This window comes from Aplysia californica, unplaced genomic scaffold (genome assembly GCF_000002075.1).
Source record: "Aplysia californica isolate F4 #8 unplaced genomic scaffold, AplCal3.0 scaffold00549, whole genome shotgun sequence".
NCBI classification, from domain to species: Eukaryota; Metazoa; Mollusca; class Gastropoda; order Aplysiida; family Aplysiidae; genus Aplysia; species Aplysia californica.
In genome coordinates, this window is record NW_004797819.1 from 346,523 (window position 1) to 363,209 (window position 16,687).

Genomic DNA, 16,687 nt, shown 5'->3' on the forward strand with positions numbered 1-16,687 from the left:
TCCTCCTCCTCCTCCTCTTCCTCCTCTCCCTCCTCCTCCTCCTCCTCCTCCTCTTCCTCCTCCTCACATGAAACTTGAAGTCCAGTATCAGTCATACAATGGGCTGTCCTTCCGAGTTCCTCTGTTGGCCCATCCAGCCTCTCTTGTAGTGTTGTTTGGGTGGGCCACATTTTATGTCTAGTGGCTCCGTGTGTCCTCATATTATTGTTGATGTTGTTCGGAGTTTTGTTTATCTTATTGTTGATGTTGTTCGGAGTTTTGTTTATCTTATTGTTGATGTTGTTTGGAGCCTCACAAATGTATTAAACTAAGACTTAGATTGGGCACCTTTCAAACCCTTCCTTCAAAACATAATACAGAAGTGCTAAATGACCACTTCAACGCAATATAAATCTGGATACATTCAGCTTTCGGCATCCAATGCTGAGCTGGTTGATGCATCTGAAGTGTCAGCTGGTAAATGTTAAAAGGTTTTACCAGATCCGTATGCCCTAGGGGGTCATTTTGTACCCCGGGGGTTGTGTTCTTGACATTTTAGAATACCTCTAGATCTAGTACGATCTCTTTGAAACTTTCAGTATTTCTCAAAAAATCATTTTGCCAGACTGCTATGCTAAGCGTACGGATAGGATTAACGAGTAAATTTCTTCTATGGAAAGTGGTGGCACAAAGTTCCCCACGTTGTATGGATACGATAGTGAAGCGCGATGTACGGATAGGGTTAATTGTTTCACATTAGTTACGTTGGTTTTTGTGATCTTTGCTTTCTGTAACCAAATGTTACTTTCTTGTGACGACTCTATTCTTTGGGTCTTATATGACCCAATTGTGTTGCAAGTGGCATAAAATTCTTACCAGTGGACGGTTGGTGGGTGCTCTGATGTGGTTCGCTCCTTTTTTCCTTTCTCAAAAATATGTGTCATGACGCAGTGGAATCAGGGTCTCATTAATTTTTGGGCATGTAGAGTTATTGGCATCATCTTAAAACTTGTTTATTTGACTTGCTTTGGATGAAAAAAAAGAATCCATTTATCTTGAATACAAGTCGAGATATTTGCGAATCAAGGAGGTGGGGGTCACCTGGTTTCAGAGGTAAAATTAGTGAGAAAATGTCCGTCAAAGATTAGTTATTTCTTTAGCTTGAGAGTCCGTGGAAACTGAAAATTTCCATTTTTTGTGCCTTTATTCAACATTTTTCAGTAAAATCCCCACAGAAATATTATGTTTTTTGATGGACATGAATGATGAAGAGCCAAAAAACAAAAATTTGTTAAAAATTCATGAGCCTGCGGAAAAATGCCAGTTCCTTTGTTTGATTATTTTGACGATCGCCTGATTTCACCACGCTGCCTCACATATGCCATCCTTATCCCTCCTCCTTTTTTTTTTTTGTCTGGTTACTCTCTTGTAACACCTCTAATCTACAGTGCATAGATGACCTAATTGTGTTTTAAGTGCTGTAAAACTCTTTTTTTTTTTTTTTCTTACAAATACTAAACTTAACTGTAATTAATGTATATCTGTCAACAGGGTAATTATGGAACAGTTTGGGAGGGCACAGTGGAACTTCCTCATGAGTGCTTGAACCAACTCCCTGAGAGAAGAAAAGTAGCAATCAAGGATGTGAAGAATTTCACTTCCTTGAAAAATGGCTCCTTCCTCAAAGAAGTTATTGTTGCTACTGAGTTGCACCATCCAAATATTGTGAAGGTCTTGTACTGCAGCTACAATCGTAAGTTTCCACTTTTGAAATTTTGTTTTAGTTACTTGGTGATATAATGAGACACCAAGGTAATATTAATAATAGATTTTCATCCCTTGTTCAGAAGTAATGTTTGTAGTTTTTCATCCTTTGTTCAGAAGTAATGTTTGTAGTTTTTCATCCTTTGTTCAGAAGTAATGTTTGTAGTTTTTCACCCTTTGTTCAGAAGTAATGTTTGTAGTTTTTCATCCTTTGTTCAGAAGTAATGTCTGTAGTTTTTCATCCTCTGTTCAGAAGTAATGTTTGTAGTTTTTCATCCTTTGTTCAGAAGTAATGTTTGTAGTTTTTCATCCTTTGTTCGGACGTAATGTTTGTAGTTTTTCATCCTTTGTTCAGAAGTAATGTTTGTAGTTTTTCATCCTTTGTTCAGAAGTAATGTCTGTAGTTTTTTATCCTTTGTTCAGAAGTAATGTTTGTAGTTTTTCATCCTTTGTTCGGACGTAATGTTGGGAAGTAATGTTTCTCATTCCTTGTAAGTTCCTGTAACTGGAGCAAGCTCATTTCTGTATTACCTGTATTACCTGTCCTGGGCAACAACGTCATTGCACACCGGACAGGTCCATAAGTGCTCATTCCCCCCAACACCAAAGCCCGCAAGGTATCCATACTGATTGTTCCGGTGGCTGTCTGATTATGGCGACACCTTTCCTTTCCAGATAATCGTTCCTTTCTTATCATTTCTTTAATATGTCGTACACTCAGAATTGATCTTATGAAGCTTTTGTGGTGTTAAGGATTCGTGTGTGAGTGGATGGTTAGCTGGTGCTATGGTGTGATTTTCTCCTTCGTTTATATCAAACATTTGTCATCCTTGTCTCTCCTCCTGATTTTATTTTTTTTGTATGCTGCTGTCGAGGAACACATGTCATCTTCAGAGCTCGTAAGATCTATTTGTGTTGAAAGTGCCGTCAAGCTCTTACCATAACTAGAACCGGAACTAAACAGGATTCGTCCCCCCACCAGGGCTGTGCTACTGACTGAAGTTGTCTTTAGGCCATTCCCAAAGGGGGAATATTAACATGTTCTTATGCACAGTAGAATTTTGTATGTTTATGACTCTCTTGTGAACTGCTATTTCCTGGGTGTCTTGATAGTCGAAGCAGACTTTGTGCTGTTGAGGCTAGAGAGGTGAACAGAGTAAGCCTGATTCCCTGTTTGGACTTCTCTGTTGACATCCACCCCTTGGCACTCAAATGACCCTACGCAGTTGCGAGCGCCGTATAACCTTACTTAAACTATTTTTTTTAAAACAGGATTGGTGTTGCCGTTCAGGTAACAAAGTGTCAGTGTCAAAATTTCCATTGATATGATTTCCGTTCACTTTTGCCTTTCATGCTTACACATCCACAGCCAGGGGGCTCCAGTCTGATATCAATACACTCATCATGGAGTTTATGAACCAAGGAACGCTGAGGGAGTTTGCTCAGACGAAAAAACAACCACTGACCACACTCTTGAAGCTCATCGATGATGTTATTCAGGTAAATTGTGCAGCTGTTCATCCTTCGTTTTGACTTATCCAAGGTACCAGAAACTGAAATTTCCAAGTGGCTTTATGACAGATTTCATTATCATTGCCTTCCTCATCCTGGATCAGGATATAGGCCACGAACAAACACTTTCCACCTTTTCCTATCCTGGGCTAGTCGCTTGATATCACTCTGTGTCTTCCCACTTTTCTATACATCCATTTCTGTGACTCTTCTCCAGGTTCCAATGTTGTTATTGTTATAGTAATAATAATCATTATTATTACTGTTATTATTATTATTATTATTATTATTATTATTATTATTATTATTATTATCATTGTAATAATAGTAATTATTATTATCTTTTATTATTTTATTATCATTGTTACTATTATTATTATCAATCATCATCATTCTTGTCGTTATTATTATTATTATTATTGTCATTATTATCATTATGCTTCTTTGCTTAAACTCGGCTATTTCTCCTGCCCGTAGGGTATGATCTTCTTGAGTGGCAAGAACATAGTCCATCGTGATCTTGCTGCGAGGAACATTCTCCTGTGCTATGACGAGGAGTCTACATCGCACATAAAGCTGACCGCAAAGATTTCCGATTTCGGACTGTCGAGAGTCATGGAAAGAAACACTCAGGTTTATTCTCTCAAGAAAGGAGAGCTGCTGCCCTATTTCTGGTGAGTAGGCCTACTTTGTGTGTTGTGTGCCATGATGCCGTGGAATCAGGCGCTCGTCAATTTTTAGGCATGGGGAGTTATTGGTATCATCTGAAAGCTTATATATATTATTATTCATTTGCCTTGCTTTCAACCCATGAAAAAATACCCATCTATTTTGAATAATGGTCAAGATATACAATGTAAGATATTTGCGACCGAAGAAGGAGAGGTCAACTGGTTTCAGTGGTGAAATTAGCGAGAAAATGGCCGCCAAAGTTTGGGTAACATTCCCATGGAAATGTGTTTTTATATATAGATATAAAAGAGGTTGCGGCAAAAAGCTGACATTTGATAAAAATTGCTGAACTGGCGGAAAAATGCCTGTTTCTCCTATTTCGTTGTTTTGACAAGCGCCTGATTTCATCAAGATGCCTCACATAATATGAGCTTTTGCCAATAGATGGGTACCTAAAATGTAGCACAAAGGGTTGATGATACAGTTTTTAATACTTCGTTTTTACTGGAATTTTTCTATTCATGTATATGTGAGGCAGCGTGGTGGAATCAGGCTCTCGTCAAAATAATCAAAATGAAGAAACTTGCTTTTTTCCGCAAGTTTATGAATTTTTATCAAATTTTTGTTATTTGGCTCAACACCTTTCATGCCTATTAAAGAATGCATATTTGTGTGGATTTTTCTGAAAAACGTGGATTAAAGGCACAAAAATTGTAATTTTTCAGTTACCTCGGACTCTTAGGCTAAGGAAATAACTAATCTTTGGCGACTATTTTCTCACTAATTTTACCTCTGAAAACAGGTGACCCCCATCTCCTTCATTCGCAAATATCTCGACTTGTATCCAAGATAAATGGATATTTTTTTCATCCAAATAAAGACAAGTGAACAAGCTTATAAAAATGATATCAATAACTCTACATGCCCAAAAATTGACGAGAGCCTGATTCCACCACGCTGCCTCACATATCTCCTACAAAAACATGTATTTACAGACCTACAGATGGCATGCTAAGATGTGGAACTGTCATTACATAACATCAAGTCAGATTCTCTTTTGGACATAACTATTATGACACATGAAAAAAAATTTGAACTTTTAAAATTATTTTAACAGTTTTCTTTAAATTGCTTTAATTTTCAAACATAAGCATGTTTCACGGCTCTTAGTTTCCTGCTTCAAATCCACACCTACTTTTGTAATGAATGGATACTGAAATATCAAGTTGAAGAATGAACGTTTTTAATTTTTAGCAACATTTTGAGATAGGTCATTATTTCCCCTTTATTTTCGTTTATAATACATGTGGCCGATGTTGAAAATTGAACTCTGAATCTTTAATTTGCCGAGGGTAGACAGAATCAGAACTTATAATTAAACTGCATTTTCTACATCAGTGTGGAAAAACTATTACAACAGCTTGGCTTCCAAGCCATGTAGGCATTGATGGCAACGAAGCCTTTGACCAATTTGCCAAAGAATCTCTAAAACTACTTGAAAACAAAAATAGTAAAATCCCTTTCTCTGACATGAAACCGAAAGTAAAAGAACATATCACATCCTCCTGGTCCCAAATTTGGAATCAACAAATACACAACAAACTCCATTACATTCAACCGAAACTTGCGCCCAGGAAACCCCTGTCTCTCCTACGAAGAGAAAACGTGATTTATACCAGATTAAAGATAAGACTCCCGCACGTCACGCACAAACATTTATTCGAAGGAGAGGAAGCTCCTTTTTGCGTGGAGTGCAACACAAATTTCACAGTTCGGCACATCCTAACGGAATGTGTCGAATTTAATGATGTACGTAAGAAATATTTTAAATGTGAAGATATCAAAACCCTTTTTGACATTGTAGACCCTAGAAAAATTTTAAGTTATGTAAAAGAAATAGGACTATTTAATAGAATATAAAAATATATAGTTATTGTTATCAGTGTATAATATATTATCTACATACACTGAAATTAATATTATATACAAATGTAAATAAGTCTTTACCATATTTACAAAAATGTTCATAAATGTCTGTCTGTCCTTTTAGCATAATGAGAATAGTGTGACCGTGTGCGGTTGCAAGCTCCGAAAGACTCTCACTAAAACATGTCTGATTTTGTTGCGGTGAAACCTGTTGGCACTTAAATGACCAAAATTGGGTCGATAGTGCTGTAAAACATCTACTCAATCAATCAATCATCAACAGAATCAGAAAGTAGGTCACAGATAGGGCCCGGTCCACCAGGTGAGGAAAACCTTGTGGTCGTGAAAGGGTTAACTTCATCTTGTCCTCACCTCATGTAAATGTTTTTCTTTTCGCTTGATCTCATCCACCAGGATGCCCCCTGAACTGTTGGAGTTTTCTACCAGAGGTGATGTCTGGTCTTTCGGAGTTGTCATGTGGGAGACCTTCACAGGGGGCAAGCACCCAAGCCAGGCAGTCAGTGAATCCAATCAGAGCTCAGATGCGTATCACGCGCTCCTTACCAGTGGCTGGCGTCTGCCTCAAAAGATTGGCAGGGTAGAGATTGACCCGGACATCTACTCAGTCATGAAAGATCACTGCTGGCAACTGAATCCTGAGAAGCGCCTCTTCTTTGTCGAGCTACCCGCAAAGATTCAGACGATTCAGGCTAAGTTTATCCAAGCACAGCTTCCCTGTCTGGCGTAACTGCCAACCAGAAATTTCATTCGCTTTCTTTAGCTGTGGGTGCCGCAGAAGTCTGGTTTTGTGTCAGAAAATACATACGTTCTATTTTCTAGTAATGCTCCTCTCAGACTTGCAGTTTCTGAAGAAAATTTATGACCATTCGAGACCAGATTTTGGAATAATAATGTCAAGGATGCTGCCCATTTGTCAGTTGGGGAGATCTGTACTAAATATTTTTGTTACAAGTCGGCTTTGAATAGCTTGCATTTAGTGAATGCAGAAAAGTGTGTGTAAAGTCAGTAGGACATGTGCATTTTTCATTTATGGTCGGCTATTACCCCCTTATCATCTGTATAATATGTAATTATGTGTTTGTTTTTTAGAGCCTCCAAGCAGAGAAATGACTGTAGAACTGAGATTGCCTGTGTCTGTTTCAGATCTGACAATTTCTGATGATGATCATCATTATTTTTAGTCACCACTATGAGTGTCAAGATTTCTTTGTGGATGGTTGGGGGTGCTCTGGTGTGGTGTGCTCCTTCTTTCCTATCGATCATCAATCGTCCTTATCTCCCCTCCTCATTTTTCATGTTTGTTGCGCTCTTGTGACATCTCTAATCTTCGACACTTATATAACCTTATTGTTTTGCAAGTGCTGTAAAACTCTTACTAAAACAAACAAGATTTTTTTCATTGATTCAAGGAAGGGGAAATCTTAAAAATTGGTCTGATTATTGCTTTGCTATCTTGCATGTAAAAATTTGGCTTTACTATCGTGTATCTGACATCGGAAAAGAAGTTAAGTTGGTTTTCTTTTTGAACTTCAACTTGTATTTCTTCCAACATGTAGATGTATGAAATACCTGTGTGGCACAGCGTAATATTAATAACAATATTTGATTCAGGAGATTTCTGTTAGCGTCTTTTAGAACTGAGATTGCCTCTTTTCTAATGTTTTGTTGCATTCATTGACTTTGGTAGTTTTTAGTTTTTGGTCAAGTCCAGTCCTTATTCAAGAAAATATTTTAGTTCCTAATTCAACTTTTGATTTTTTGTTCTTCATTTTTACTTTGTTTCTTTCTTGTTTGCTTTAATAAAAAAAAATGAAATTTTCAAACCCTGCTATTGATATAATCAGAAATGTGCATCTATTGTTATTTTCTTTTGGCTTCATTTTTGTTTTAAATTCTTTTTAATTTTCGCAAAAGTTTCTGGGTGGTTGGCGGGTGCTCTGGTGTGGTTTATTTTCTTCTTTCCTATCAAACATCTATCATCCTTATCTCCCCTCCTTCCTTTTTATGTCTGTCACTCTCTTGTAACACCTCTTATCTTCTGGCGCTCATATGACCTTATGTTGTTGCGAGCGCTGTAAAACATTTACAAAAAAAAAAAGAAAAGAAAAAAAGAGACATAACTCGTGAAAGTACACTTGGAAGGAGATAAGAGAAAAAGGTAATTGTGGGCGGTTGGCTGGTGCTCTGGTGTTGTTTGCTCCTACTTTCCTATTGCTATCAAACATCTGTCGTCCTTATCTAAGCGAATATCACTTAGTTTGTAAAGTACGATAAGATTTAGTTCGTGGCTGGGGGGGGGGGTTTGGGGTGGGTGGGGGAGGGGGGTGGGAGGGGGGTGGGGGAGGGGGGTGGGGGGCACAATTTGGTTTGTGTGACATTGTTACTATGTTGTTGTATGTATAAATAATTTTAAATCTCTGTACTTACTGTTTTCTTGATTATTGCAAACGGTTCTTGTCCATCTCAAGTCTTTGAGAAAGTAGCCGTGTAGTGTCAGCTATTTTACAAGTGTTTGCTGTAGCTTTCTACATGATGTGTGATAATGTTTTGTTCATTTTTTAACAGAGATCTGCCTGTTTTTGATAGTACTTGTATTCTTACACTAAGAAAAGGATTAAGAGCTTGACTTTATCATTGCCATTGTCATTTAAAGTTGTTTGAATTGATAAATAAGATAAACTCAAAGCAAGAGAGAAGCCCGCCATGCCAAGATGTGCCCATCCACAAATGGAAGAGGAGCTTTTAAATGTTCAAAATATGGCAAACTTTTGTCTGCCAGAATTGGTCTCATGCGGGCCGCAGCAGAAGCCACAAGTCATCTTCTTAACCTTTTGATTCTTCTAATTCTAATTCTTCTATTTCGCTGGAGAAATATTTTCCTCTGCGGATGTATTGGTCATCATCAGACATTGACAGACGTACTATTATAATAATAATTAATGCTCGGACGTCTGTGGTGTAGCAGTTAGGCAGTCTGTTGCACCCGAGTTAAGCTTCCTGAGTGGGGAGAATTTTTATTGAGTATCCGGCGCAGGCTTTCTGCTGGGATGTTGTATCCATCATATTTATCCGATATTTTGAGACTAATAAATTCCAACTGGCAGTTTAAGGTCATCAGCTGTGCAGCTCGAAGTTGCTTTTATAATATGTATTGTCATATACCAAACTGATGGGAATAAATAGAGGAATTTGTTTCTACCAATTATAACAATGACTTATTATATTCTGCTTGTATTGTATTTTCCCTCCGACTAAAACGAATGAGGAAAAAAAGTTGCGCCAAACCTCTTTGAAAATTTTAATATACCTCATTTTCTCAGCTCTACAAGTCCTTATAATCCATAGGAATGAACACAAAATTGTAGCGATATCACCCTAGCACACATTTGTGCGAGAATTTCACTAATTTAATCGGACATCTTTCACTGAAGTGCACAAGAAAGAAAAACCATGAAATTTATAAACTCATATATGTATATATATATATATATATATATATATATATATATATATATATATATATATATATATATATATATATATATATATGAGGCAGCGTGGTGGAATCAGGCTCTCGTCAAAATAATCATAGTGAAGAAACTTGCATTTTTCCACAGGTTTGTGAATTTTTATCCAATTTTATTTTTTTGACTCAACACCTTTCGTGCCCATTAAAGAACTCATTTCTGTGTAGATTTTCTAAAAAACGTTGATTAATGGCACCAAAAAATGTCAATTTTCTGTTACCACGGACTCTTAAGCAAAGGAAATAACTAATCTTTGGTGGCCATTTTCTCACTAATTTTACCTCTGAAAACAGGTGACCCCCTCCTACTTCTTTCGCAAATATCTCAACTTGTATTCAAGATAAATGGACGTTTTTTTTCACCCAAATAAAGACAAATAAACAAGCTTTAAGATGATACCAAAAACTCTACATGCCCCGAAATTGACGAGAGCCTGATTCCACCACGCTGCCTCACATATATATATATTATATATATATATGAACTATACATACGTCCTACGGTAAGAAAAACCTGGAAGTGTAAACACCTGTACGTGAGCTATACATAAGAACAAAAGAAAGAAAAACCAGGAAGTTTAATTTTATTTGCATCAGCATGTTATTTTATTTTTATTCCTGATATCAATTATTATTGTTTATCACATCGTGTACAATCGCAATGCATCAACAACCATAAATGTCACAAATACAAGTGTTCACAAAAGACTAGTTCCACTTCCACCAACAAAATGAGAAAAAAAAAAAAAAAAAGCCAACATTTACTGGCATTTTGTTGGTGTGTGATGTTCCTGCTGTAATTTTGTTACCTTAGATAGAATTTTATCTGACATTTTTGGCCGTTTTGAGTCAGCAAGACCATGAGGTCAGACACCAAATGTGAGGCAGCGAGGTGGGATCAGGCTCTCGTCAATTTTTGGGCATGTCGAGTTATTGGTATCATCTTAAAGCTTGTTCAGTTGTCTTTATTTGGGTGAAAAAAATGTCCATTTATTTTGAATACAAGTTGAGATATTTGCGAAAGAATGAGGTGGGGGTCACCTGTCTTCAGAGGTAAAATTAGTCAGAAAATGGCCGCCAAAGATTTGTTATTTCCGTGATAACTGAAAATTTTCCTTTTTTTGTGCCTTTATTCAACGTTTTTCAGAAAAATCCCCACTGAAATGAGTTCTTTAGTGGGCATGAAAAGTGTTGAGCCAAAAAAGAAAAATTTGATAAAAATTCACAAACCGGCAGAAAAATGCAAGTTTCTTCACTTTGATTATTTTGATGAGAGCCTGATTCCACCACACTGCCTCACAAAGGTTCTATCTGTTCTATCAAAAGTGTAAAATTATTCGGAGTTGTTATTAAGGTACCAGTATTCAAAGAATGACATTCAAAAAAGTTGTACCACGTTGTTAAACTCAAAATTTAGAGCGTCAAATTCCTCGAAACTAGGTGATGAGCAAATAGTACTTTGTAATTTTTTTGAGTAACCATTTGGAAACTTATCTCCTCACTGGTTTTAAGATAGTAGTTCCAGCTACTCAGTTCATAGTTTTGAGAAATTGGTTGTTAAAATTAAATTTCTGAGTTTCAAAACAAGGTCAAGCTTTTTATTATGCAATTCTTTGAATATCTGTATCTTAATAACGACTCTGAATAATTTTATGATTTTGATAGAGCAGATAGAACAGTTGGTTCTGATCTGACCTCGTAGTCTTGGTAACTCAAAACGGCCAGAATAACAAACCTTGACCACAAGTCCTAGCCTTCACAGTTTTTCGACTTATCCTCTGCAAGCTGTTAATATGTACTAAGCCAAGAAAGCAAAATTACAGGAGGGAGAGAAAAAACTGCCATTCCTTTAACATTTATTCTTACATAATGTACTTCTACTCATTTTTCTTAACGTTTAGAGTTTCGACAATTATTTTTTGAGCACATTTAAGCGATGCCACAGATTTTAAAAGTGCAATTAAAAAAAATATTTTAATTAAAAACTCTGGGCTTAGTACATTATTAACAACTGGCTGATGTTATGTGGTTTGGGTTGGGGTTTTTGTAGGTATAGTACAGTCTTTACATCATGGAAGAGCAACATACCTCAGGCTCATACAAAGGAAAAAACATGACATATATGCCTGAGAAAAATGATATGACAGAAAATGTGTTTTTCATTTTATTTTTTTCATTTAGTAGAGATTTTATGGCGCTCGCAACTGCATAAGGTCCATATGAGCGCCAAGGGATGGATGTCAACAGAGAAGTCTTTACAGGGAATCGGGCTTACTCTGCTCACCTCTCTAGATTTAACAGCACAAAGTCTGTTTTCTTCTTTCAAGGCACCCCGGAAATAGCGGGTCACAAGAGTGTGACAAACATACAAAAGAAGTAGAAGAAAATGACGATAGTAAGGATGAGGAAAGAAAAGGCAGTAGTTCCCTGTTGTAGTTCAGGCACAGTTATGAACATGCTCCTTCTTTCCTATCAAACCACTGTTGTCCTTATCTCTCCTCCTTCGTTTTTGTGTATGTTACAAACTTCTCTCTTGTAACACATAATCTAATCTTCGGCACTTATATGACCTTATTGTGTTGCAAGTGCCGTAAAACTCTTACTAAAACTAAAAACTTAACAAGAAAGCCACATTTTCCTCAGAGCAGGTTTCCACCAATAATATTAATAGCAGAGCAGAAAGAGAAGGAGCTATTGTTTTAGTAGAGGTTTTACGGCGCTGGCAACTGCATAAGGTCATATGAGCGCCAGAAGATTAGAGGTGTCACAAGAGAGTAACAAACATAAAAAAGAAGGAGGGGGAGATCAGGACGATAGATGTTTCATAGGAAAGAAGAAGCAAACCACACCAGAGCACCCGCCAACCACCCACAGAAGGAGCTAGAAGAAGCAGACTACACAAGAGTATCCATCCAACCAAACCCACTGAGAAATTACAACTGGTCTTATATTTGTCTAGCTGAGACCTCTCCACACAGGGAACCCGTTCTTCTATGTTGTTAATATTATACATTTAAGGAGAGATTACGAGGGCGATAGATGTGTCACGGCGCTGTGGAATCAGGTGCTCATCAATTTTTGGCCATTTGGAGTTATTGGTATCACCTCAAAGCTTGTTCATTTGCCTTGCTTTCGATGAAAGAATTACCCATATTTATCTGAAGTACATGTCGAGATATTTGCGACTGAATGAGTTGGGGTCACCTGGTTTCAGAGGTAAAATTAGTGAGAAAATGGCTGCCAAAGACTGGTTATTTACAAAGCCTAAGAGACCGTGGAAACTGAAAATGTACATTTTTATGCCTTTATTCAAAGCTTTTCAATAACATTTACACTGAAATGGGTTCTTAATCTTAGATGGATACAAGATGTTGAGCTAAAAAACACAATTTCGATTTTAAAAAATATGGTCAAATCAGCTAAAAAGTGTAAATTTCTTTACTTTCATTATTTTGACGAGCGCCTGATTTCACCACGCTGCCTCACACATACATACATTGTTTAATAGAAAAACAAAGGAACAAACCACATCAGAGAACCTGCCAACCATCCATCCCTTACCTTAAACAAACAAAAATAAATACAAAAAAAACAAAAAACACAAAAAAAACCCCACTCACTCGAAATTTTCTGTTAAAGGTTGATATATATATATATATGAATCTAAATAAATCCTTAATGAGTTGAGACTCTCTACTTAAAGCACAAGATTCTACAAAGATGTCAGTCACTTAGAATCACAACGCAGCGTCCATGCATGAGAGTCGCGAGGCCATGGCACAACAGTTATCAAACATCAGATGATGACCAACGGAAGCAGCAGTGTTCATTGTATTGAATCAGAATGTCAAAGTATTTTCCAGAGGTAAATTTCATATCATATACATATATATATATAAAATACATTAAAATAATAATAATAATAATAATAAATAGCATTTGTATAGCGCATATCCCCGCTCGACAGCAAGCATAAATGCGCTTTACGATCTATGTTATTACCCTAGCAGACCTTAGGACACTCAAAAACATCCCGGAACTAAAAAATGCAAGTAGCTGACTAAGCACTTTCACATGAACAAACTGACAAGAAAAAATGCATCACAACTGCGACAGATTATCATCTGCATGAGAAAAATCCGCACTGACAATGGTGAAATGGTATAGGCTTAATGCACCTATAAACACTATTAGGTTATTTATGAGGTGGGACCTCCGAGTTTAACATCCATATCTGAAAGGACCGAGCCAAATGGGAAATTGGTGTAAAGTGCCTTTCCCAAGGACACAACGTCGGACTGAGCTGAGGCTCGAACCCCCCAACCCGCAATCTCACGGTTACGATTCTGGTATCCTAACCACTAGGCTTCCAACCCCACCTACAATCAGCACTTCTTTTCAAATCTTCATTCATCAAATGCCAGTTTGACGGGTATTATTTCGAAATACGTTTCTAGTACGACACACATATTGACAATCATCTGATCGTCTGTCTTGAAAAACCCAATATTTGATGTACATTCAGAAACAACTTTTCACAAAGCTTTAAGTTTGTAACCATCACACGCTATAGTCGTTGCACTTGAGAAAATAAAAAAACCCAGCAAAATTATATTCAAGTACAGTAACAAAATTCCTTCAGATTTACTGGATGCATTTTTATTTTAGAGGGCCCATGTAGTGAGAAAATTATTTTCGAAAACTTTGAAAGGCAGGAATTCAGTTTTATCAAATGCGACAATTGAGACAAAATCTTAACTATCTTAAGTTGTGTTTGGAAGCCACGAAAGAAGATTTAAAAAAAAAAAAAGAAAAGATCTCGAAAAGCACGCAGAAGAGACCATAACTGAAAATCAGAATTTTTATAGATGTGACATTTTAACTTCATACAAATCATACGCATGATCATATCACTATCACTACAGCACCATGCATAAACCCATAACCACATCACCGCAGGAAAATAAAAATGTTTTTAATGAACATAATTTGACCTTTCTCTCAATTGAACACTTCTGTACTGTCCTTGATCCAGATTTTGATTGATGTCTGTAGTTTAATTAGAAAAAAGATTATGAACGCACGATTGCAAGTGACAGGTTAATGTATTAACCCCTTTGTGACGTATGGTTTTCCCAACTTTTACTGCACCCAATTTTTGTTAGCCACGACGTTCAAAGCTGTTATAGTGCAGTTATAAAATCTCGTCCAGTGTACGTAGTAAGGTCCACGCGATTGCCGCAATCGGCGGATCTTAGGACTTACATCGTACGGGAGGACGGCATCTTGGCGCACAACGTAGAGGACGTATGGTGTACGGGAACTGTCACCAAGGGGTTAAATAGAATGGGCTCTTACACAACCAAACAATAGTTTTGACACATAAAGGGTGAAGATTTGTTAGTTACAGAGGACCTTGAATTGTGTCAAACGTAAATAAATAAATAATTATCGTAACAACAAAAATAAAATGATCATGATAAGCACTTATTCTAGAAGACAACATCCCATTTCCTCATCTGAAATAAACGACCAGCGTACTTTACACTGAAATGGACATGTATTAAAAGACTTCTCCTGGTGTGAAAATAACAGGAAAAAATTGATTCGATGGAAGCTTTCAACATAATGCAAAATCTGCCTCGGATAAAAAAAAAAAGCATCTCAAAACGAAGAAAGGCCAAAACAAGCTAGGCCTATGCATCAGGAAATCTGTGAAATGTAGATTGCCAAGTTTTCAAAAAAAATTGAATTGCAGAGCAATAAATCTATTGTAACAACAGAGGGAGTGTGAATCCTTGGCTTCAACATAAAGTTCTTGAGAGATTACAGACTGCCAGATAACTTTTTAAACCGTATTATATTACTATATACTACAAACAGTAATCATTAAAAGCATGGCCGGAGACTAGAATGTCATTATAACAATGGAAAACAGTGAAGGCAATGAGTGACCACTACCATTATGAAAAAGTATTAGCACCTTTGACAAAAAGATTCGGAAACATGTGCACAAAGAAAAATGTCTGATTAATCCGTCTTGTGGATAATTCAAGCTCAAAGCACCACAAAAAAAAAAAAAATGTCAGCCAATTAACTTCACAGAGTGCCTATCTCGTTACATTTTACATGGTTCCGACATGCACTTGATCGTTATCTTTGGTACATTGGAGCATTAAAAAAGTCTTCACATATGTGTGAGGCAGCGTGGTGGAATCAGGCTCTCGTCAATTTTTGGGCATGTAGAGTTATTGGTGTCATCTTAAAGCTTGTTCTCTTTTCTTTATTTCAATGAAAAGTCGAGATATTTGCCAGTGAAGGAGGTGGGGTCACCTGGTTTCAGAGGTAAAATTAGTGAGAAAAAGGCCACCAAAGATTAGTTATTTACTGAGCTAAAGAGTCCGTGGTAACTGATAATTTACAGTTTTGTGTCTTTAATCAACGTTTTTAAGAAAATTCCACACAGAAATGAGTTCTATAATGGGCATGAAAGGTGTTGAGCCAAAAAACAAAAATTTGATAAAAATTCACAAACCTGCGGAAAAATGCAAGTTTCTTCACTTTGATTATTTTGACGAGAGCCTGATTCCACCGCGCTGCCCCACATTTGAATATAATGCCCTTCAAGGGGCGGAGCTGGTAAAGGGAAAAAACAGACTGGTCAAGGCTGGAAAAAGTAAAAAACTGTCTGAGACTTCTACAGATCATATCTGAGGAAGTACACAGGAGATGGAATAATAACACTATTTTGTAATACAACAAGGCCATTCCATGAAAAATGAAACCGCAGTGACACTTGTAAAGTAGAGATGATGACCTGCTGAAAAAATTCAAAGCAGGTACAGAAAAAGTCAGTCTTTACTTTTTTTTTGGTACAGGCAACCTTCCTCTAATCCCCCCCCCCCCCAACCCCCCCCCCCCCCCCCCAACTTTTAATGGCTCTATCATTGCTAAAAACTTTTCGGCAGGTAGGCCTAATCATCCACACGTGTTGTGTGTCACTGCTACAGTTTTATTTTGCATGGACTGGCCGCCCTTTAAATACTCTTAGTCCTGGCACTCTCAGCTCAAAACACCACTGAGGACTAACAATGAAAACAATAACATTTTCAAATGCAACCATTATCTCTATGGAAACCAACGATATCCCTTTACTGGACGGTTGGTTTAAGCTAAGAAAAAAAAAAAAAAACGAAAACTCATTTCACTTGAAAATAATAAAAGTTGATCAACATCTGCTGGAATGTGAGGTGGCATGAAAAAACCCACTTGTCTTTCGAAGACATT

At 37.0% G+C, this 16,687-nt stretch overlaps 1 protein-coding gene across 1 annotated transcript in view; it reads left to right on the forward strand.

Annotated features, from left to right (window-relative positions):
* LOC101861981 (tyrosine-protein kinase hopscotch) overlaps nucleotides 1-7,081 on the forward strand; it is a gene marked incomplete at its 5' end in the record, with an annotated part of 39,642 nt that extends 32,561 nt beyond the window's left edge. Inside the window, 4 exon segments of the mRNA XM_005106673.3 lie at nucleotides 1,531-1,732; nucleotides 3,113-3,243; nucleotides 3,733-3,929; nucleotides 6,268-7,081. Coding sequence (XP_005106730.1) covers nucleotides 1,531-1,732; nucleotides 3,113-3,243; nucleotides 3,733-3,929; nucleotides 6,268-6,601 — 864 coding nt within the window. The 3' untranslated portion in view covers nucleotides 6,602-7,081.
* Between the last annotated feature and the right edge of the window lie 9,606 nt (nucleotides 7,082-16,687).